General features: G+C 41.1%; 1 protein-coding gene across 14 annotated transcripts; it reads right to left on the bottom strand.

Annotated features, from left to right (window-relative positions):
• Positions 1-11500: 11500 nt before the first annotated feature.
• Positions 11501-18940, bottom strand: LOC102917446 (sperm motility kinase X-like). 14 transcript variants are annotated; one of them, XM_076569351.1, is made up of 10 exons: positions 18810-18933; positions 14511-16531; positions 13907-13996; positions 13538-13708; positions 13353-13452; positions 12814-12879; positions 12250-12447; positions 12056-12150; positions 11808-11951; positions 11501-11659 (listed from the first exon to the last, which is right to left on the bottom strand). In XM_076569351.1, the coding sequence occupies exons 2-3, from the start codon at positions 16481-16483 to the stop codon at positions 13963-13965; spliced, it is 2007 nt and encodes a 668-aa protein (XP_076425466.1). In that variant the 5' UTR covers positions 16484-16531; positions 18810-18933; the 3' UTR covers positions 11501-11659; positions 11808-11951; positions 12056-12150; positions 12250-12447; positions 12814-12879; positions 13353-13452; positions 13538-13708; positions 13907-13962. The 14 variants fall into 14 exon arrangements, with proteins under 14 accessions (XP_076425466.1, XP_076425462.1, XP_076425465.1 ...); XM_076569347.1 differs by lacking the exon at positions 11808-11951; XM_076569350.1 differs by lacking the exon at positions 11808-11951 and having other exon boundaries at positions 13538-13601.
• Between the last annotated feature and the right edge of the window lie 5764 nt (positions 18941-24704).

Here is a 24704-nt window from a genome sequence, read left to right as displayed (position 1 = left end):
CTAACCTCCTCCCCTCTAAGAAATTTTATGGGTTTTGCCTATAAAAACTAACTTCCCCAAGAAAGAATAACTCTTCTCTGCCTCACTTGAGATGAGTTCCCTGTCATGACTTTTAACAGATAAACCTTGCTTTTGCATTCTGGTATGCTTGTCCTTGGTGGTCTCTCTGGGGGTTATGATCTGGGCACAACATCCTGAATGCCTGATAGAGCTATAGCTGTATTGATAGAATTTTGTCTTAAAGGAATAAAGTTAACCGACATAAGACCATAGTGTACATAGATTTTTTCCCCTCAGATATCCCATGTCAAACATATCAAAATCTCTAGAACCCTGGGTATTCCAAAGGCAAACAGTTAAGCTTCTCAGACCTTCTTCTGATCTACTAGGTAACATACTTACAGAGCCTAGGAGATAGACAAACTGTAGATGCATAGCTTTGATTCTTGTGCAAATGAAGCTCAGACTTTCCTTCCCCAGACTGGCCAAATGCCATTCCAGATCATTTGACTCAGAACAAAAGATTTTTGCAGATTCAGGTTGGAGTGAAGGAGAGGCAGAATTCCTGGTCAGAGAGTCTTGTGCCTGGAGAGAAAGGAATAAGGCAGGTCTTCTGTAGACAATAAGGACTGGATTAGGTCAAGAGAGTAGGAAGAGAAGAAAAGAGCATGGACAGAGAAACTGAAGACAAGGATGAGAATGAAAGCATAGGAGCTTACTAAAACTATGAAAGGACAGAAAAAGAAGGGACAGAGAGGAGCTGGGTGTCAGGACAGAACTGAAGCTGTATAGATAGAATTTTGTCTTAGAGAAATAAAGTAAATGGACAAAAGAGCATGGTGTACATAGATTCTTTTCCCTCAGATAACCCCACGCCAGACATAGCATCTTCCCTAGGACTTTGGGAGGAATCTTCTCAGGGCAGGCCCCTGGGATAATTCCTATATCTACCTTCTGCATTTTCTTTCATCTGCCTGTCATCTATCATCTATCTATCTATCTATCTATCTATCTATCTATCTATCTATCTATCTATCTATCTATCAATCATTTATTTATTTATAGATATAGTATTCCTACTTAGCCCAGACTGGCCTGCAACTTTCTATGTATACCCTAAATGGTGCTAGAAAAAAAAACTGGGCATTTAATGTAGAAGAATGAACTAGATCTTTATCTGTAGTGGGTAGCTGTTCCAGCTTTGACCTGGAAGTACTAACCCTAGTGAGGCTTCTGGTAACTTCCATGCCTACCTATGACCTATTCCTGGGACAGGAGCCCTTAAGACCTGAGATCTGGATATGCCAGCTCTCTTGGTTTCTGCTGATCCTGGATACTGGAAGAAAGATCTACTCAGAGTTCTCCAGAGAACCTTGCTGGACTGCACCTCACCTTTCCCAGATCCTGTAACCAACCCCTTTACTGGTTGTAAGTTACCACCAAAATAAACCTCCTTTTTAACTACGTGGAGTTGCCTTGGTAAATCCCCACATGGGGCAAACTCCAAACGCCTGGGTAGCCTCAACCCTCAGCCTCCTCTGTGGCTGCTGTGGCATGCTTTCCACACTTTCCATGCTTCCCTGTCTCTTCTTCCCTGTGTCTTTTAAAATTCCTGCCCCTCCTGGGGAACAAGTGCTTACCCATTCAGCCGGGTACTGCTCCTTCCCTTCCCTTCCTTCCTTCTCCCTGGCTCATGGGCAAGTGCACCCACCTGCTGAGTTCTATATAGCCAAGGAGCACCTCACAGTGAGTCTGGTTCCATTCCCAAAGTAAGGGAGCAGCCAAGTCTGGTCCCAGGTCCCCTGGCAAGCTTAGCCCCCAGACCAGGACCAGACAAGAAAAGCCTCCGTGAGTGAGGCGGTCCACCCACTCCCTGCGCACCAGCTTCCTCCCCAGCCCAAGGCTTCCACAGTCTCACTGTTGCTCTTGGAAGCTGTTCAGAGGCTGCCTGGTTAAAATAGATGCTGCACCACCCCCCAGCTGGCTCCCCAAAGGTGCTGCTCCCTCGGCTGCAGAGGCACTGAGAGGTGCTCGGAGCCGTGGCTGCCAGCCATCATCCTTGCTGCCTGGAGCTCTTGGTGCCCTGAGCTCAGGCCACTCAACCCCACACACATGCCTCTTGGCTGAGGGAAGGGCACTGAAGGGCCAAGCAGGTCATGAAAGCCAAGCAGGCCCTGAAGCTCCAGGGAGTCACAGTAAGATCTGCCTAAATTGCCTCATGCACGTGGGACACTCTGTTCCTGCCTGCAGCTGCTGCCAGCCAAAGCCTTCAGCAGGTCCTACTTTATCACTACACCATTGTCACCTGCTGGCAGAAAAGTTCTACAACTACAACAACAACAAAACAAAACAAAACAAAACAAAAAAACAAAAAAAAAAACAAAAAAAAAAAAACATTGAAAGGACAGTGAGACAAGCAAGCCAGTGTTTTATTTCAGATAAGAGTACTTGATAATTTTACACCTAGAAACCAACCAACAAATTTTGAGTAATTCTTATAATATGGCTGAAAACATTATTTCACAAGAATTTAAAAACTTTTTTGCCCATATAATGAACGACATTTTCCTGGAAATATACGACCTTCATAAGGCATGTATGGCCTGTACCATTTTGGCATTTACCATAATAATTCACACAGCATTCAAATACTGGTTTAATAATAATAACAAAGATGAGTCATTATTGGGACTGATACAGGCTTTAAAAGATAGTAATGAAGGCTTACATAAAAAGATTCTTTCTCTGGAATCTGCTAGCCAAGATTTACAAGATAGTAATAATGATTTACAAAAGAGGCTTCTTAGTTTGGAATCTGCTAACTTAATACAAGAACTTCAGTCCATTAATAATAAATGTATAGCCAGATTTGATTTTATTGATAATAAGTATGAATACTTAATGGTAGAACAATAACTCTCCAGGGTGAAGTTGTCACTACTCAGACACTTTACAAGGAAGAAAGATTATCATTAACTGATAAAATAAGGTCTATGGAATCATGTGTTTCAGAAGAACATAAAAGGTTGCATGATTCCATGAAAAATCTGTTTTTGCAAGCCACGGAAGAAACTCTCAGTAAACATGACAAGGGACCTAATGGGCGGAAGGGTAAGACCATACAGGTAACATCCCCAGATGGCTCACATACAATGGCTTATCCTGTCATCATCCATGGGAGGCCCGCAGATGATAGACATCTGAGCCATATGTAGAATATATATTACAACCTATTTCAATGAGAGATTTTTAAAAATATGAAAGAAGCAATGGTAATTATGGCAAACACAAAATATGTAAGACAGATATTAAATTCATGATCTACCTCACATAGAGTCATTCCAGATTATTTGAATCAGTTAATTTCAGCTGTTCTAGAACATATCCAGCAGTTACAATGGAAAAGCTGGTTGAGAGAAAGGCAAGAAATTCAAAGCAACAATGTAAACTCAGCAGTTTTGAGATCTCCCAAGATTTTTGGTGAGGGATGTTTTGATGATAGCAATATAAAAGCCACTTATGATGAGCATACAGTATTCCTAGGCCATACTGCAGCTCTAAATGCTTGGGAAAAATTCCAAAACCAGAAAAATCAACTAAGGTATACACAAAGATATTTCAGGGACCGCAAGAACCTTTCACTGATTTTTTTACAAAGGCTGACCACAGCTATAATGAAAGCTGTGTCAGACAAAAATTAAAACAAGTATTAACCGAGTCCTTGGCATCTGATAATGCTAATGCAGAATGCAAAAGAATACTTATGCCATTAAAGGTCAGATCACCTCCTTTGGAAGAATGGATTCAGTATACTAATGGTGTTGAGACTCTTAACTATAGTAATGAGGCTTGGAAATGAGAAGCAATTCCCAGAGACGGAGGATGACCCCAGAGTACCAAATGTTTTAAATGTAGTACTCCAGATCATATAAGTAAAAACTGTACATGGGGTACTCCTAGAAATAATACTCCTTCTAGAAATAACACAAACAGGAGACCCCAACCTTCTGGATTACGTAGAAGATGTGGCAAAGGCTGACATTGGACCAATGAGTGCAGATCAATAATAGATATATGAGGCCACCCTTTTACCAGTGGGAAACACTCAGTGGGGTTCTTACAGGCTCCCAAATCAAACATGGTCCAAAAATTTTCAGCCACTGTGGAGGAAATTCCTCTCCAGGACAATTAAATAAACCAGTGCCTAATGTAAAGAATGATATTGTATTGGATGATAGAACAGCTCTGATAGATGAGTCAAAAATTCCAAAGAACACAATAAAATGAATATTTTGGCAGACTTCCATAACTGAACAAAGACCAAAGCTTAGAATTTGAATTAATGTCATTATTCTGGAGAACCTAGTAGACATGGGTGTGAATGTGACTATAATTACACCAAAATTATGGCATCTGGATTGGTCTCTTCAAGAGGTAGATGTCCAAATTCTAAGGATTGGAACCCTATCTCAGATAAAATGGAGTTCAAGATGAGTTGAATGCATAGGGCCAGAAGGACAGAAAGGAAGGCTGAAGCCATATGTAGCAAATGTAGCAGTGACTCTTTGGAGCCAAGATCTGTTACAACAGTGGAATATCCAGATTAAAACTCCTACACTCTCAAAAAAGGAATACAGACCAATGCATGTTTCTAGGAATAATATTATAACATACTATAAAAAACAGTCACCAACCATTCAGTCTGTACATAAACAGAGCACAACTGCTATTGAACTCTCAGAAGTACCAACAGCCTTACCTTTAAAATGGCTAACTAATAAACCTGTCTGGGTTGAACAATGGCATTTGACAAATAAGAAGCTATAAGCTTTAGAACAGCTGGTTCAAGAGCAGTTAAATGCTCAACACATTGAAGAATCTACCAGTCCTTGGAATTCTCTTATGTTTGTTATTTAAAAAAAAAAAAAAGTCTGGTAATTGGAGAATGCTGACAGATCTAAGAGCTATTAATAAAGTAATTCAGGCCTTGGGCTCCCTACAGACTGGGATGTCCTTGCCCTCTCTGCTACCCAAAGAATGGCCTATAATAGTTATTGACTTATAAGACTGTTTATTTACCATATCCTTACAAGGAAATGATAGAGAAAAATTTGCCTTCACAGTACCTAATTATAACAATTCCAAGATAGTCAAGAGATATCAATGGAAGGTCTTCCCACAGGAAATGTTAAATAGCCCTACCCTGTGCCAATAATTTGTGCAAAACCATTGGAGACAATTCATGTGAAGTTTCCACAATCCATTATACAGATGATATCTTATTAGCTGATCCAAAGTTAGGCACATTAGAAAGCATGTGTGAAGAAGTAAAAAAAGTTTTGCCTCTCTGGGGACTGCAAATTGCTCCTGAAAAAATACAAAGAGGAGATTCTATTAATTACTTAGGATATAAGATAGAGCTACAAAAAATTAGACCCTAAAAGGTACAACTAAGGAGAGATAAATTGCAGACTCTTAATGATTTTCAAAAGTTGTTAGGAGGCATTTCTTACTTACTGTGTATCATGGGAATACCCAAATGTGGACTACAAAATTTGGCTAATACTCTAAAAGGGGACAAAGAATTAAATAGTTCGAGAGAATTATCAGCCAAAGCTGAGAAGGAATTGACTCTAGTAGACAATTTAAGAAGTATATGTGGATCATGTGAATGCAGAACTTAAATGCATTCTGGTCATACACCTCTCCAGACATTCCCCCACATGTATTTTTATGCAGAGGGAAGATATTATATTGGAATGGATATTTCTACCCCATAAACCAAATAAGAAGTTAAAGACTTATATAGAAAAGATCCCTGATTTGATTCAAAAGGAAAATTAAGCCTTTACTAGCAGAAACTGTAGTACCTTTAACTAATGAGGAAATTTCCTCACTATGGAAATATAATGAATACTGGCAGAGAGCCTGCAGTAACTTTTGGGGAGAGATTAACAACAGTTACCCCAAAAGCAAGAGAATAAAATTCAGAAATATGACTGAATGGGTCCTTCCTCACATTGTACAACAAAAGCCAATATCTGGGGTCCTCACATTCTATACTGATGCAAATAAATCAGGGAAAGCAGGATACAAATCAGGAGACTTAAGTAAAGTGGTTCAATGTCCATACAATCTATACAAAAACAGAACTGTATGCCATTCTTATGGTACTGATGGACTTCACAGAACCCCTCAATATAGTCACTGACTCTCAATATGCAAAGAGAGTTGTTTTACATATTGAAACTGCTGAATTTATTCCTGATAATACAGAATTAACTTCATTATTAATACAATTGCCGGCAATCATCAGAAATAGGGAACATCCTATATATATAACACATATCAGATCCCATATGGGTCTGCCAGGACTTCAAGCACAAGGTAATGATAAGATTAATCAGTTACTAATAGCTAATGTGCTAGAAGCCTCAGAATTTCATAAGAAACACCATGTAAATATCAAAGAAGGTTTGAAGAAGGATTTGTCCATTACTTGGCAACAAGCAAAGGATATTGTAAAAAAAACAAAAACAAAAACAAAATGTTCTACTTGTTCCTTATATAACCAAGCTCCATTACCTGCAGGGAGCAATCCAAAAGGTATACAAAGAAATGAAATTTGGTAGATATGTTTCATTTTGGAGAATTTAGAAGATTAAAGTATGTATACCATACCATTGATACCTATTCAGGATTTCAGTTGGCAAGTCCTTTGAGTTCTGAAAAAGCTGATTCTGTAATTACACACCTACTAGAAGTTATGGCCATCATGGGGATACCTGTACAAATTAAGACAGACAATACCCCAGCATATGTCTCCAATAAAATGAGACAATTTTTTGCTTATTACAATAAAGAGCATGCTACAGGTATACCACACAATCCCACAGGCCAAGCAGTCATAGAAGCATCCAATCAAACTTTAAAGGTTATGCTAAATAAACAGCAACAGGTAATAATAACTCTTAGAAACAGATTACATAATGTTTTATTATACTTGAATTTTCTCAATGCTGATAAGAAAGGAACAACAGCTGTGGAGAGACACTGGACAACAAACACAACTTCTGAGCTAAAGCAACTGGTTTATTTCAAAGATGTGTTGACCTCAGAATGGAAACCAGGATATGTCCTACAGTGGGGAAGGGGTTTTGCTTTTGTCTCTGCAGGACAAGAAAAGCTATGGATACCAACATAATTAATAAAAATTTGATTCGAACAGAAGAAACCCCTTGATAAGAAGAAATAAAAGCTCATCCACCAATGTGACATCCTCTACAAGTAGTAAGAAAAATTTAACAAACAAGGGTTGGGGTAGGGTTCTGCTTTTGTCTTTACAGGACAATAGAAATACCCATCTTCAGAAGTCATAAGGACTTGGATATTCAGACATCTACAGCAGAAAGAAAGGTTCTGTTGGTACCAATCTACACAGGGTAAAATATCACTGCCAAACATTTATATCTCTTTAACTTTAGAAAAGTTGTGGTTCCAATTCAATTATACACCAAGCTGGCTTTGGAGTTGGAACTGGCTCACTTCTTCTCTAAACCCAAGCATATTGCTAAAAGAAAAGGTTGAGAGATTCTGTCTCATATCAGAAGAGCCATCTGGTGTGGAACAGGAGAAAACCAATAAACAGGAACCATTGTCTTCAAGATTTTAATTCTTTCCATACTTATTCTTGATTTCTCAGAATCCTTTCTTACATGTCATGTTATGTTTAAACCCATACTTCCCATTTTGATATTAATAACGTTCAATTTTTTCACAGTAAAAAATAATTTTTTCCAATAGCAATCTTTGAAGTCTCCAGAAGGAAGATGGGGCCCCACAACAACTCTGCCCAGTTCAGAATAATGCCATAGTACTCATCATCATACTACACTTCTAGCCAGAATCTCAGATAATCCTACCCATTATTCTGAGACTGGCTGCAGAATCTACAGTTAGTCCTACTAAGACTTAACTATCTGAGCTTTCTTACAAGACCCCACAGAGATACTATTTCCCCCTGAACAGCAATTGCCTTCTGAACAACAGGATGCAATTCTAAGAAAACAATGCCCCTTTTCCCAAAGGTTTCATGTTTCTGAGAGTTATGGATAATGGTTATAAGGTTGGAGGTGGAAGAAAACATTGGACGCGGTATTCCCCTTAAAAAAAGAAAAAAGAGGAATGGATAAGTATAGAATATTAAGGTAAATTATTGTATATACTAATAAACTAATTTAGTAAAATATCAGCCTTAGATAAATTGTACTGTTATGGATTCTTGTATATTGATACAAATATAAACTACTTTTATATTCTTATTCCAGATAATTTGTATATTGAAACAAATACAGAACCATATTTGTTGTAATGTGCATATTTTCTACTCTTGTTTGAAGTTTTTTTATATTGATACAAATGTAAAATTATAATTGTCATACTGTATATATGTTCTACCTCTGTTTAAGATATTTGGTATATTGATACATATTTAGGATTGTTGTCATATTGCATATTGCACTATACATTCCTATCTCTGCTTTAGCTACTTTGTGTATTGTCACAATTTTGAGGTCATTGTCCTTTTACTATACATTTGCTTACAGACTATTTATTCTGTATACATGAGGCCTTAGTCATTAGGTTATCTAGGTAGATAAGACTTACAGATTTATAGTCACCCATGCTTGTCATCTCTATAGTTATGTTAGTTAGGCTGTCCAGATTTACAAATATATAAGTCAGATGGAAAAGTAGTCTTCAGACACTTCATAGACCTGAAGAATACAGCACTTAAATGTTTTGATAACTTGGAATTCTGTTGACGTGAGACACAATTGCTCCTGGCAGCACTGATCTGATCCCAAGAGAATGTTGGGCTTCTGAGACATTTCCCTTTGGAAGTTTGTCTTCACTTTGGCACAAAGTGGTCCACTGGGAAAAGAATTGCCCTTGTCTTCACTGCTGACAATAAAATGGTCTGACAGATACTCTAGGCCTGTAGCCAATTTGAATGCACCAATGATACTGAGAAACTTTAGGTGACTGTCCAGGCTGCCAGCTGTCTTTGTCTGCTCTTGCAAGATTCCCGAAAGTTGCTTGCATCCTTCTACCATTTCTCAGGTATTATTATATTTCTTCTCATGTCTTTGATGAGATTGAAGACCAACAGTTATAGTTACAATCTTCTTGTATCTTAGCTAGAACATATTAAGTATTAGATTTAGGTTCTTTAGGATAGGACACCTTTTGGAATGATCTCTGTAGCGTGCAATTTACCTATGCTCCAGACTTCTCTAGATTTTAATATTTTAGTATGGGTCTCTTGTTTGATATTGTTTTTGTTGGTTGTAGTCCCATCTTGTCCAGGTCATTATCCCTTATTCCTCCTGGACAATAGTTGATAATAATTCCATTGTATGTAGTTTTGTATTAGGTTAGAACTTTCTTATTTAGACAAAAGGAGGAGATGTAGTTTTTAGGATTCTGTTCTCCCTCTTCCGGTCTAACATCTTACATCATCAGGGAGCACAGGCAACTATGTCCCCACCTTAAAAAGCCGGACACAGATCCCCACCCTCTCTTTCTGTTTCCTCTCTGCTGTCTGCTCTGCCCTGCTTCCCTCCCCCACCAGGCCTGGCCTCTCCTTCCTATCCCCTCTTCTTTCTAATAAAGCCCATTCTAACTCTGGTAGCCACGGCCGTGACTTTTCCAAGCAGCACCATTCATCCTTTCAATAGTGCGTTCTGTTCCAGCTTTGACCTGGAAGTACTACCCCTCACTAGTGAGGCTTCCAGTAACTGCCATGCCTACCTATGACCTGTCCCTGGGATGGGGCTGAGATAGGAACCCTTAAGACCTGGGATCTGGATGTGCCAGATATCTTGGTTCCTGGTGATCCTGGATGCTGGAAGACAGATCGAATCAAAGTTCTCCAGAGAACCCCACTGGACTGCACCTCACCTCTCCCAGATCCTGTCTCCAACCCCTTTACTGGCTAAAAGTTACCCCAAAATAAACCTCTTTTTAACTATATGGAGTTGCCTTGATAAATCCTCACAATATTTATTTCTCTGCCTGCATAAAAATCAACTCCAAATGGACCAACTACCTTAATGTAAGACCTGATACTCTGAAATTACTATTGGAAAAGTAGGGAAAACTCACCAAGGTAGAGACATAGGTTAGAACTTTGTGAATTAAACTCCATTTGTCCAGGAAATATGGCCAACCATTGATAAATGAGTTGTCATAAATGTCACTATATGAACTAATCTGGATATTATCAAAAGATGAAAATACATTTGCCTGTGTGTGAATTGGAGACCCTTGCCCATTGTTGGCAGAGCAAGCATTGATACAACCATCGTGAGACACAGTACAGAGATTTCTCAAAATGTAAAACCCTGTCTTCCCTGTGATCCAGTCATCCCAATATTCTAGACATAAGAAAGGAGGTCAGGATGCCAAAGAGACCTCTGTACTGCCCCATGTAACTGAGACCTATTTCTGACAACCAGGCTATGGAATTAACCAGCATGCGTCAAGGGGTGAACTGATACAGCACAGTACAGGACCCCTTACAAAATCAAAACCAGACCTGCTAGATGACCCATGCTGGCTGTGTCTCCACAGAAAGAGAAGTGAGCTGCTTGTTGCGTTTCTTCTGACAGTGATTTGGTTGCAGGGGGACAGGGCTCCTATCATTTGGGAAGCCTCTCAGTCTCTAGTTCACATGGGAGCACAGAGCATTCCTTGTCCCTTGAAGGAAACTCTGCCCCCTCAACAAGATACGAATGGCAGGGCAGAAATACAAATTGAGGAGGGAACCAGGTTACAGGCTACACAAAGGCAATGCCTTGTGATTAGGAGTCAGAGCCATTGTGAGAATTTCCACACCAAAATATAAGGATCTTTTTGATGATGCTGAGATAGGACAACTGCAGAGAAAGTTGGGATTATTTCAAATGAATCAAAACCTAATCCTTTAACAATGTGTCTACCCTACATCCACATGCCTGTTGAAGAATAATGTAATTAGGCCTTATAATTCAGGAGGTACAAACCTGTCACCCCAGTACCCAGGATTCTGAGCAGGAGTATCAGGAGTTGTAGGTCAACCTAGGCTACACAGCAAGACCCTGTCTCAGAGAAAGAAAGGGGAGAGGGATACTGAGACTTGTAGTCAACTTGAGTCCCTCTGAAGGACATTATGCTAAGAAAAATTACCCTTGAAAGAGAGAAACACTGCATATGTGGAGCCTAAAACAAAATTCTCCATTAGTGATTATAGCCGGGTGGAGAGATGTTTCCAGGGTGTAGGCTAGGCAGTATGTAGGAGGAAGAGGGCAGAGATCTAATGCACAGAATGAAGACCAAAGTACATCATGGAGAATGAGGCTGCTCTCACCACAGAGAGAAGTTCAGAAGATAGACATGCTGACCAATTGCACTATCAAAATATTCATATAGATATAAATCAGGACACCAGAGCATGTGCTTCAAATATACAAAGGAATTTATTGTAACAAGAAAACAGTATCTTTATTCATACTGTGCCATGTATCTTTTTGTCCAGTGCCTGTCTTTCTTGGTAACACTTCTGGAGAGCAGTCTTATGCCCAGCTCTCTGAGCATATCCTTGAGGGCTGATCTTCACCTGGATACACAATGCATAAAGTCATCAGTCACTCAACTCTCACTATCTAGGCCCTTTCCTTAGAGACTGTCTTCATGGTTCAGTTCTCTAGGTATTGGTTGATGTCACTCTCTAAAAGGGGCCCCACTATAAAAAGCCCTCAAATTACTGTCAGTGTTTTCTATGTCTGTCCCTTGCAGCCGGCAGTATTTCTGATGGAGAAGTGGTGTCACTGCCTAGGTGATCAAGGGAACAGCTGACTCCAGGCAGTAGATGGAGGGGACTTGAGCAGCACCTCACCATCACATGGCTCCTTACAGGAGAAGAGATGCATAACCCTCAGTGAGTTAAGTCTCTGAGCTGCCTCAGACACTGTTCCCCCAAAACAAGGGTTTAGTACAAGAGCCTGTGTGCTACCTGGATCAGTAGACATTTTCCCTTGTTCCTCTTTAGTCCATCTGCTTGTAAGTCTCTGGCCCAACTTCAGAAGAAGTCGCCTCCATCAAGGAGACCTGAAAACAAGGCATTTTGGTAAGATTACCAAATGCTCAGTTGTCCATCACCCTGTAATCAATCACAACTTCCCCATGGCCTGAGCAAAGGAGCATCACCTGTGTGTCGTTCTTCCATCCAGTGTGTTAGGGCTTAAGTGGCATCTCCTGCTCTAAGCACCATCCAGTTGAAAATGTCCCTTGCTGAGTGTAGTCCCAGGAATCTCCTTGGCAGCCCCAGCATAGGGACACACAGGTAGCAAAGATCTTTCCCAGCCTGCTGCCTGGGGACACAAAGCCTCAGCAACAGCAATGTCCCTACAGGATGTCAGAAAGAAAACAGCTGGGATCTTTGTGTGAGATAGTGTTGAAAATAGTATCTTGGGGTATTCTAAAGTGTGGTTTTGGAGTACACTTCAGTCTGGGCCTAAGGAGGGGTGTGGATCTGACTCCTTAAATCTCTTTAGGTGTCTCTGAGTTTTCTTAGGAGGTGGGAATATGGCAGGAGACCATGAGCTACCCAGAGGAAGTTAGGGTGGAGTTGTTAGGCCAGGAGTTGCCATTTTTTCCATCTACAGATTCTATCCACGATCATGCTTGGAACCAGCTCCATCTCTGAATCCAACTGTCAGACACTCCAGACTTCACCTTGCTTCCACTCAAAGCACAGCTGGTGGGCCTTACCTTGCACAGGAACGGATGCCCTGGGGCAAAATGTGCACCATGGCATGTGCTGGCTTCACGTGGCTCCTGCGAATCAGTAGAGCAGGGTGGTAAGTGTTTGCCGTGTGGGTGGAGACAGGAACAAGCTGAGTTAGTGGAATTTGAGGCATTTCCAGGAGGGAAATCACATGGAATATGAAACTACCTTGCTTGGAATGGGAATCCTCTCCAGTTCAAACAAACTTCACTAGTGTCAACTGTACACAAGGTATACTGGAAGAAGTGTGTGTGTGTGTGTGTGTGTGTGTGTGTGTGTGTGTGTGTGTGTGTGTGTGTGTGTGTGTTGTGTGTGTGTGTCTGTCTGTCTGTCTGTCTGTCTGTCCAGATGCAGAATACAGAAGAATACATCCATATGACTCAGGTTGCAAAGCAACAAGCATGTTCACCCATAATAGTGCTGGGGTGAGTTGTGAAGGTGTCTGGATCTGGTGGGGACAGGAAGCAAGCTGTCTAGTAGTTCAGCATGGTGCTGAGAGCCGCACCATAACTAATGGACTCACCTGTTCCCACACACTCTACCTTCCCAAATGAGCACAAGATGGACACTGTCTGCAGACTCGTTGCTCTGTTTCTGGCTCCAACCTGATCAGCAATATCCATCTTGAACACATACAAACTGGTCAGGCCTCTGGAGTCCTCCTCTGCTTCCAGTGCCGCTGTCTCTTCTAATGACTCATAGGTATACCTGGAGACAGGTAGCTGGACTGACGATCTCTCTGTGCGTGGAAGGTCCTCTGAGGCCTGTTTTCCTAATGACCACAGCACTCCGTGGATCCTTGTTTAAAGGACTTCTGGTCCCAAAGAGTGCTTCACTTTACTGGCACAATTGTGGCACCACCAGCCATCATGAACCTACCTGCAAGGGAGAGTCAGGAGGATCATGAGTCTGTGAGAACTGCCTCCCAGAATCCCTTCTCAGTCCTCAGGGTCCAGGTAATCCAAGAAGGGTGTGGCATGCCCCCTCCTTCCCAGTCTTCATCTGCAGACACAGGAACCCTTTGTTCCTAGTTTCAGCCTGTGATATGAACACAGCTTCCCATGGCACTCTTCCTACCTGGCTCTCTCCTGCACCGTGTGCATCTTCAGCACGCCGCTCTCCACTCGCTAGTTTCAGCTTCCAGGGAGCACAGTGCCTCCAACAGCACTTGAAACAGACACAAGAAAGGGGCCTCTTAGGAGAATATGCAGGCCTTCTGCTTGGCTGTGCTGGCCCTGTGCAGTGCTGGGGCCTCAGTCTGATTCCTCCTGAGTGCCTATCCCATTGCTCTCTTCACCCACTCTTCTCATCCATGCCCAGCCTCAGGCCACTATCCTCTGCTGTCTATCTACATCTAGGGCAAGTTTCTCAGGAAGGATACTGTGGGATTTGCTTCCTGGTGTGATAGTATAGGATCACCTATTCCTACAATCTGTTTATTTAAAAGCATATCATTTAGTCCAGGAAACAGCGTAGTGAGTAAAGGTACTTGACCCCAAGCCTGGGGACCTTAATTCATTCCCTAGGACCCACATGGTATAAAGACAGAACTGACTCCTGCATGTTAACTTCCACACACATATAGTAAATAAATATTTTTCTTTAAAGAAAAGAACATCTTTTTCTTTTTCTTTTTTTAAGAGGCCTAGATACGTAAGTGCATTGTAGCCTCTCCACCTACCTGTTACCTTGGCTGCCTCCGTGATCCTTTAAGCTCACAGGCAGGATTTTGTTGCAGCCTAGGTGCTCCCTCTTTTCCGTTGGTAGGCAGCAACACAAACTTCTCAGGCCTTTTATAATTCTGCTCTGTAGGCTCTTCCAAACCCGCTTTCTAAAGGGAGCTCTGGGTGCAGTCTGGCTCCGGCCACTGAGGTGTCCCTGGGGTGTTTCTGGGGAGGATGGGCTGAGGTCTTTTTCTCGTACAATGGGACCCTCATCCTGGGCCTCCTTGCTGGAGAATGGGGGTGATCTATCCTGTGAGGTCGTGTTGCTCTTTGAAGCAGCTGTAGCCACACTGTGGGGCTGTCCCCTGAGGTCCTCCTGAGGTGCAGTTTGTGAGAGAGATGAGCTGGTCCTTTCACCTCTCCGACTAGCTGTAGCTACGCTGTGGGGCTGTCCTCTGAGGTCCTCCTGAGGTGAGGTTTGTGGGAGAGATGAGCCGATATTTTCACCTGGTATGTTGACATCTTTGCACTGAACTTCCTCCATTGGGGTGTGATGAGATAAAGCCTCCTGTGAGGACGCCTTGCTCTTTGATTTGTTAGGGCCAGCTTTGGACACATTCAGGGATAACTTGTTGGAGTAAGTTTCCAGTCTTGAAGACACTTTGGTACATATTTCATTGGAGGTGTTAATAGTGCTCCCTGTATCCCCCCAAGTGCTATTCATGAAGTTAGCCTCGTGTACACGATGGGGGCAGATTCTTTCAACTGGGGCTATTTTCTTGTTAGGGCAGTTCACGGTGGGAGGCATACTGTACCTCGTTCTCCCCTTTTTGTCGTTCTCAGGACTCTCAGGTAGAGTGGGCAAAATGGAAGAAGTGGGAAGGATAGGGGTACTAGATCCTCTCTTTATAGCCACTTTAGGTATTGTGGGAAGGTCTGTAACATTCAAGGTTCCGGAAGACTGCTTGGGCCGAAGATCTTTTATAATGTCGTCTTCCCAGGGTGACTGTTGCCTAAGAATCAAGTAGGTGGCCATCACCTGATCAAACTTCTTCTCCTGTAAAGCTTCCATTATCTCTCCTTGCTTATAACCCATGACACCCATGATGACCATCACAGTGGGGTCTGGGTAGCTGTCTTCATTGTTCTCTCTAAAGGGATTGAGAGAACCTTCATTGCCATGCTTTAGCCATTGAAAGCCTACAACGTCATCTATTCTTGGTCTTTGTCCAGGATTTACAGTTAACAACTTAGCAATAACATCCCAAAGCTCTGGCGACAACTTGAATTCAAGAGAGTACTTTCCTGACAAGATTTTGTCCTTTAGTATTCCAAAGGTAGTTCCCTTGAAAGGGAGGCACCCTGTTGACATAAAGTAGAGTACAACTCCCAAACTCCAAATGTCGATTGCTCGGCCATCGTAACCTCCACCTTCAAAGAGTTCTGGGGCACAATAAGGAAGGGTCCCACAGAAATATGCTAGCTTCTGCCCCATGGTAAGCTTGGTGCCCAGCCCAAAATCACTGAGTTTTATATTGCCTTTGCCATCCACTAAAATATTTTCGGGCTTTAGATCCCTGTGAGCAATCCCTTTCCTGTGACAATACTGGAGGGCACACACCATCTGTTTAAATATCTTATGGGACTCCTCCTCCGGTAGGTAGCCAAACTCCACAATCCTGTTCATTAGCTCTCCACCTGTGGCATGTTCCATAACCATGTAAGTGTTTTTTGTGGTGTCGATTATGTGCAAAAGTTTAATGATATTGGGATGGTCTAGAGATTTCATTATTTCAATTTCTGATTTGATGAAGCTATTCTTTGTGCCTTTTGGAAGAACTTTTACTGCTACCCTTGTCTGGGTGAGTAGATGGCTAGCCAACTTTACTTCTCCGAATGCTCCTCGGCCAAGGGTCTTTAGGATTTTATAGTGCTCTGTTAAAGCCTCTTCGTCAAAAGAGTTGTGCTGTAGGGTTTTGCCTTGAGCCATTTCCCACTTCTTCTTCTTTGTTGATATAAATGCTTGTACCAACACCAACTAGTGATACAAGATAAAAATTAATTAAAAGTGGGTCTAGGAAAAACATTTATAGCTATAAATTCCTGCAGTTAAAAAAAAAAAGATGGATGTCCAAAATAACCTAATGATGCATGTCATGGTCATAGGAAAACAAGAACAAGCCAAACCCAAAAGAAATAGAAGAAATGCTCAGGTCCAGAGCAGAAATTGATGAAATGGAAATAAAAATAATACAAGGACCAATGTAACAAAGACTTGATTATTTCAAGAATATAACTGATGTAATCTTAACCAGATTACTTAACCAGATCTTAACTTAGAAAAATTGAAGATAGAAGTTAACAATATTAGAGACAAAATAAGGAACTAATAGAAAAAATTAAGATACAAGTTAATACTATGGGAGACAAAATAACATGGTATTACCAGAGATACAACTGATATCTAGACATCTAGACAATCACTAGGAATGTTTTTAAAATGGAATTGGAAAAATCTAGAATAAACTTCTAGACACACATTAGCTACCAAACTCAACTAAGAAAATATAAAACACCTAAACTGAAATACTGTCAGAGTCAGAGGCAGTGGATGACAATACAAACTGTTTTCTGGACAAAGCAGGGCAGTTGCCCATCTGAGTTTACAGCATTGTGACCTGTTTAAGCTCACTCCAGACAAAAGTCTTAGCACGACAGAGGGGAGGTGGGACAAGAAGTCACCACCTTCTTGAATGATCTATTGACAACTGATAGATTCCAGGAGAGGGAGAACACATTTTAAGGGTGTGGTCCCTGGTAGGTGGGACCGACCATGCTTCAGTGGAAGGCCATATATCCAAGAGTATAAGGACAACAGAAACTGTACTGGATGGCGAAAAACAAAACAAAAAGACACAAATCTGGGTGGCAGGAAAGGGAGTATGGAAGATCTGGGAGGAATTGGAGGAAGGGATAAACATGACCAAAATATATTGTATGAAATTCTCAAAGAATTAATTTAAAACAGAAAGAAAAAGCAACAAAATTGAAATAGTAATTTAAAATAATCTCTTGACAAACAAAAAAGTCCAGGACCAGACAAACTCATTGGTGATTTCTTTGAGACCTTTAAAGAATTCACACCTGTGGTGAAATTTTGTTTGTGATCTAACAAATAAAGCTTGCCTGAAGATCAGATTAAGATTAATTAATTAAGGACCATACCTCATGATGAAGGACCATACCTCATGATGAAGATGGGTTCACCCAGTCATATAAGGGATGCAACATATGCCAACTGATTAGCAATGTTGTGCAGAAACAGAAGGGCAAGAAACATATACTCAGCCAAAAAGAGTGAAATTGTCATTTTTCAGGGAGAATGCATGGACCTGGAAATCCTGGTGTTGTGTATAACAAGCCAGTCCCACAAAGACATTTGTTTTCAAATCTTGGATCTCAGGTTGGGGTGGGGACCTGATAGTAAAAGGGAATATTAGGGATGTAAAGGGGAAAGAGGAGGAGGTAAGTATATAGAGTAGGTGAATATTATCAAAGTACATTATGTACAGATACAGAAACGTTAAAGTGAATATTTTCTACTTTTTATGCTTAATATTTACTAACAAAAACTTTAAAAAGTAGAAAGACAAAGAAAATGAGAAGATCTCATCTATTTCTCCTTCACTGGGTGATCCATGTGTCCTTCCTAGGGTCCTCCCTGAAGCTAGCCTCCCTGGAGCTGTGGGTTGCAGTCTGGTTATCCTTTGTTTTACATCTAGCAAGACAGTTGCTTAGCTTAAACTGTTTAGGGGGCTCCCAGGCAGTGGGATCGGGACCTGTCCCTAGTATATGAGCCAGTTTTTTGGAGCCCAATGCCTATGGTGAGACACTTTGTGCAGCCTTGGTGCAGGGAGGAAGGGCTTAAACCTGTCTCAACTGAATGTACCAGGCGCTGTTGACTCCCCTTGGGAGACTTTGCCTTGGAGGAGGAGGGAATGGGAGGTGGGTTGGAGAGCAAGGCTGGGGGACAGAGGAGAGAGGACAGAGGAATGTGTGGTTGGTATATAAAATGAATAGAAAAACTCTTAATAATAATAAAAATAAATAAAAAATAAACCAAAACAAGGAAAACAATAAAAAAAATTTAAAAAGTGAGTAGTTAGAAAAAGAAAAATGGAGAATAGCTAACAAAGAATATTTAAAATATATAAAAATTAACATCCAAAACCAGAAACATAAATTACAAAAAATAAAATGAAAAACTAAAACCAATACCCCCAAAGCACAACCAGCAAAGTGAGAGAAAAACTCACTCTGTCAAGTACAACAAGTCACCAGCATCCGAGTCCAAAACTTCACCAACATCCAGGTCCAAAACTTTCACCCACGTCCAAGTCCCACAGATCACCATCCAACAGCTCTCTGTACTAGAAGGACAAAACCCAGCCCTAGGCAGTGTGTTATATGCACAGGTGTCAGTCATTCCTCACAGTGGCTCCTTGTGAGGTCAGAGCAAGACATGGACCAATGAGGGATGGGCACACTCCTGTCAAAGGACTGTGTTAGCTACTCTGCAGTCACTGCTACCAAGTGCCCCACAGAAAGTAACATAAGGAAGGGTTCCTTTCTGCTCACACTTTGTGAGAACAGGGAAAGCATGGTAGCAGGAATAGTTGGTGTTAGCACATGGCTGCTTACACTGTACTTGTGGTCACCCCACCTCCAACACCAGGCTAACAAACTACTTCCTGGAGCTAGACCCCCTCCCTAAAGCTAGGCCCCAACTTCCCAAGACAGCATTACCTGCTGGAGAGCACAAGTTCAAACACAAAGATGTCTACATGGGACATTTCACAAGCAAACCCTAGGCCGAACTGGCTCCACTTTAACAGTAGTAACAACAGAAATGATAACAATGAAAACATGGGCCCCTAAAACTCTGTGTTTTATTGGGTATAGACTCTGATATCTATCAGTAAGAAAGTGAACCCAGAGGATGTTCCAGTGACCTTTGCAAGTAAGATCAAAAATGCTGTGGTAATAGCTGGCTGTTACACACCTCAACATATCTACATTCAAAGTAGATATGTTAAGATTCAGATATTTGGGGTGCATGAGGTGTATTTTGGGGTATATGAGGGCTGCTCTCTTGTTCTAACCTGGCAGTTTGTTGTATGTTCTCACATGATCCTGGGAAGGACTGTACTCTCTTTCAGGCCCTGTTCAATAGGCGACACATCCTTCATGATGGTGAACCTCCCGGGTTGGTGCCTCCAAAGGCCCCCAGTCTCAATATTATCATTGCTTCAGGAATGAAGATCCAACATGGATTTGGAGGGACACATGTTCTAACATAATACCCCACAAACTAGAGCTGGTCACCACTAGACGTGACCTGCCTGAGGTGAGTCTTTGCACTTCTCCTGACAGACATCAAGCAGGATCTCAAAGACAAGGTAGAAATTCCTTATGTAAGGTCTGAGGACCTGCCCATTATTAAAGTTGTCATGTTGAGATGAAGGAGCCTGAGGAGCAGGGTAAAATATTTGACTGGCCAGATTGATATGAAAGTTTTAATGAATAATAGGCACTTTGGGAAGACACACAACAGGTGAATTCTGAGAGAGTCCCTTGCATTACAGTGAATGGGGTCCATTTTCACAACCATTAAGCAGTATTATCTGGCCTTGTCTCTTGGGCCATTTGTGTAGCCTCTTATTTGAATAGTTAAGAGGACAGATCACTATGTTTTATAACAGCATTGGCTTCCTGACCATTGGGGTGAGGCACCAGGGGCTGTGTTTGTCTGAGTGCTTTGTTATGAGGAAACCAAGAGCATACTGATAGTTGCAAAGAAATGTGGAGACTCGCTTTCATTGCAAATGCTATTCCTCATAAAGCCAGTTCCTTCTTTCCCACCTTCCATGAGTCTTCTTCCTTCTCCAGTCCAATGAACAAAGAATCACATTCTCTTGATAATTTGGGTTTCAAGTTCATGTCTCATGTATTTGTATGTAAATGGGTTTATACATTTATGAGTATAGCAGTATGTTACTAGGAGTCATTTTATTGCTATATTCCTTTATCAGAACATTACTAACATTTTCCTCCTAGGCCCATGACACATCATGTCTTATGATCTTGGGCACTTGAGCAGTGTCAGGTAAGAGTTCCATCTCATGGAGCATGGCTCAAATCCAATTTTAAAAAGTGGTTTGTTACCCCCATAACATTTGTATAATTGTTGTACCAGTGTATTTTTCAGGCAGATCTCTGTTGTAGGTCTCAGGGTTGTAGTGGGTGAATTGATGATTACTTCTCTCATCCAGTAGTGTAAATATTATCTTCCAGTATCATCAACACCAGTTTTTAGAGTAGAGTTTCTAGTTGGGCACCAGATTGGTTTTGCCATGGTCAGTGACAGAAGTAACTGGTGTCTCCAGCAACAGGACCTTGCTACCAGGCTGTGGAGAGTAACCAATAACCTTGGCAATAGTTGATGCTGTATGGGGCCATATATGTGACCCTTTGGGCTAATAATTTAACATTATGGTACTGGAGGTTTTACTTTGTGGCATAAGATGCCGGGTTTGAGCATTATCTCCCTTATTATATGATGACTCCATTAAATGCCTTTCACATACATATTTATTTCATGAAGTTGATGACCAGTGTCCATGTCACTTCCCACTCAGCCTCTGAGTGCTTTGTTATGAGGAAACCAAGAGCAAAGTGACACAGACACTGGTCATAAACAAGATGACTTTGCCCAAGCTTGGTCCATGAAGAGGGTCCAGTTCCCTGCAGTAACAAGATGAAGCCCCCTTCCAGGAGAAGAATGAAGATTTGACAGTTCATGGACTTGATTATGAGTAGGAGGGTTAATTACAAAACTTAAACATAGAAAAGTCTCTCTTTAAGATGATGTCAGTGTTCCTAATTTCTCTGAATGTTGTTTCAAATGGTCTCCTTTCATCCAGCACTGCATTGCTCATGGTGCATGCATGGTCCCAGTGAAAAGAGCCACACAGACAATGCGGACATTAGTAGATCTCACTAGAGCCTTATGGGACCTACCAATGAGTTGTCACCTAACGCTGGAGTATTGTTCTTTTTAATGATTTCTATAGTTTTCTTTTATTATTAGCATTTAAAGGCATGTATCTGCTGTGGTATTTGCATGGAGTCAGGGGACAAGTCTATGGAGTTAGCGGTCTTCCTCTACCTTTGCATGAGTTCCAAGGATTACACTCAAGTTGCCAGGCTTGCATGGCAAGTGTTTTTACCATTTCAGCCATTTTACAAGCCCCGAGGGATATTATTTTATTGAGTCTATCTTTTCTAGTTAATGTTTCTGTTCCTGCAATAAACATCATTACTAAAAACTTTTATATCACTGAGGACTACATGCCCAGAGGTGGCAGTGCCCTGACTGAGCTGTACCCTTCCATATCAATAAATAATAAAGACAATCTGCAGAAATATGGCCACATGCCAATCTTATCTTGATAACTCCTCAATTCAAAGTCCATTTTCCCAGGTTACTATTGGCTGCATCAAGTTGACAAAAACTGACCAGGAACTTATCCATTAAGCGATCTTGAAGATCAAATTACCTCGAGAATAAGATTCATTAGTAGAGTATTGGATGTTGGGTTATATGAAAGTACCTGTATTTCCATCCTTAGAATAAGTTGAAGGAGCCCACTTCTCATTTTAGTTTCTAGCTTAGAAGTACATTAAATAGAGTAGAATTAAGTGTTGGGATATGGTACAGACTCTGTATCAGCAAGTAATGAGAGGCTGGAGCTAAGAATTACTAACCATTGGACTTGCAACCACTGGATTGTTATCAAACGGTTCGTAAATTATTCAAAACATAAGTAAAGGAATACATAACACTTTCCAGGCATGGGAAACAAACAAACAGGACCATAGGGGTAGAAATGATTCTTTTCCATTTCCAACAGATGTATTTTTTAAATAGATTAGGAGAAAACAGCCAGTGGCACAAATGTGTGGAATAAATACAACTGTAATGTGATTTATTGATTATTTTATTACCTCAGTGAAGATTCAAAATATTATGGTCTCTCAACCAAACGGGAGATTCTGATCTCTGCGTTTTTGGAGTTTAAGCTGCAGTTCTTAATTTCTGGTCGATCACTGTGGTTTGGCATATACCATGCATATTTTTAATCACACTTGAGTAGAACAATGGCTGCTTGACACAGGCAGAAATAGGTAAGTATTTGGTTTCATGTGTCACATAACGAGCACAGTTTCTCTTTGCAATGCAGTGCCAGGTTGGACTCTACTTCTTGTCAGACTCCTTTATTTGGGCTGCAGTATCCTTTCTGTGATTCACTTCTCCACCACATAGGTAGCACACTCCACCATCCTGTTGATCTTCTTCTGTCATGCCTGCACTTTTCGTCACATATGGTCACCTTGGAGAGCAGGCTGGCCACTCACAGTCATCTCCTGGGATAAGTGTTTGCTCAGCTCTGGTCTAAAAGGAAATGTCATAGATACAGAAGAAGTAGAACTGATAAAAATTTCCGCATGTTGAATTGGAGATAGACAGTTTCATGCTCAGAAACCGCAGGTAAATAAGGAGGTGCAAGGGACCTGCCCTCTGCTGGCTGCTGGAGAGCTACTTAGAAAGCAGGAATTGAACCTAAAATCAAGCAGAAATAGCACTTAAAATTATTTTTAAGGTTAGTCTTTGAATTTTAGCTCTTTATCATTACTCTACTTTAATAACCAATTTTGAATTCTAAAATTGTGGACACTTTAGTTTCTATTTGCCTTGGGTGGAAGCTTTGAACTTCAAATTACAAGGACCCCTAAAACATTTGACAATCTTGATATTGTGGACTAGAGAAATAAGCCTTGGGGTCTGCAGTAATTGTAAATTTGGAGATGAAATAATGATTTTCAGCAAGAACTGGATTTTCTGAGCCTTTACTGCCTATTTGCAAACTCTACCAGAACCTGAACAAACCCTCGCACTGTGAGCTCTGTCTGCTGAATCTTGAAAGACGCTCTCCATAATACCTTTTCTACATCTAAGTTGTTTTTAACCATAGTACAATTTCTAATGTTTGAGAGATTGCAGGTAATATATGTCTACTTCCATGCTACAACAGGTATCTAATGTCATTCCAAAATTTCTAACAGCAACAGTGGTATATTTTAAAAAGAAAAGTTAAAGTTCTGCATAGCTTTATTACTTCCACTTACAGTATAATAGCTTTTAAATTATCCTTAGCTTCCTTCTGCAGTGTATAAGTATTTCTTAATGTTTTAGAATATTTCGTGGTTTTCTCTAACAGCATTTTAAAATGTTCTAGGAGAGCATCTTCTCAAATTCCAGTAGATGGCAGCATCGAGCTTCTGATCTGGCAAGGATGCCACTGCTCTGCTCAGCATAGTACTGATACATAGCTGCTGTCCCTGGTCTGGAATCTGAGCCAGAGTCTGTAAGCCAAGCCCAAACCCACTGACACATATAACATCTCCAAATATTCCTGTACAGAAGCCAACAGTGTTCAGAGTGAATAGTACAATGTTGCAAATAGGAAATAGAAAGAAAATACACGTTTTATGTACAAGTGACTCACAGACACCATTTGGAAAAGCAATAAAAGAACATGTATTTAGTGGGGGAAGTAAACTAGATACTTAAGTGCTTCTTACTGATTTGTTCTGCCAAAACTGATATTAAGTGTGAATTGCCTTTAGCCACCAGAAATCACTAAGCCCAAGCAGCCAAGGACACAGAACGACTCTTTCCTTACAGCCTTCCCATGCTGAGAACTGAATTCCCCTCTTTCCCCTGCACCCCTCCTTTTTGGAATAATAAGACCACTGGAGTCCTATTACTAAAAGATCTAGGAGCAGTCTCCAAGTCCTTTTCTGGTGCTATCTTTTCAGTGTGGGGCCTTCTCTGCTTCCTTTAAGGAAATTGTGGGCATCATGAGATGGCACCAGAGCCATACCAGCAATCAAGGGATATACTGAAGCACCAAAGTCTGATGATACAACAGTGAACCGGAGGCCACCAATGAGAGCACCACTCCATATAACTAACAAAACACCGTGGAACAAATAGCTCAAAATCTGTTCTGTGTGATAAGTGTCTGGTTCAGGAAGTGAAATGGCTTGCCCCAGGGTGTTGGGCTACAACTAGTCTTTGCTTGCTG

The sequence above is a fragment of the Peromyscus maniculatus genome, chromosome 4, assembly GCF_049852395.1.
Source record: "Peromyscus maniculatus bairdii isolate BWxNUB_F1_BW_parent chromosome 4, HU_Pman_BW_mat_3.1, whole genome shotgun sequence".
Lineage (NCBI taxonomy): Eukaryota > Metazoa > Chordata > Mammalia > Rodentia > Cricetidae > Peromyscus > Peromyscus maniculatus.
Note: the sequence above shows the minus strand (reverse complement) of the source record. Positions and strands in the feature narration are given on the sequence as shown.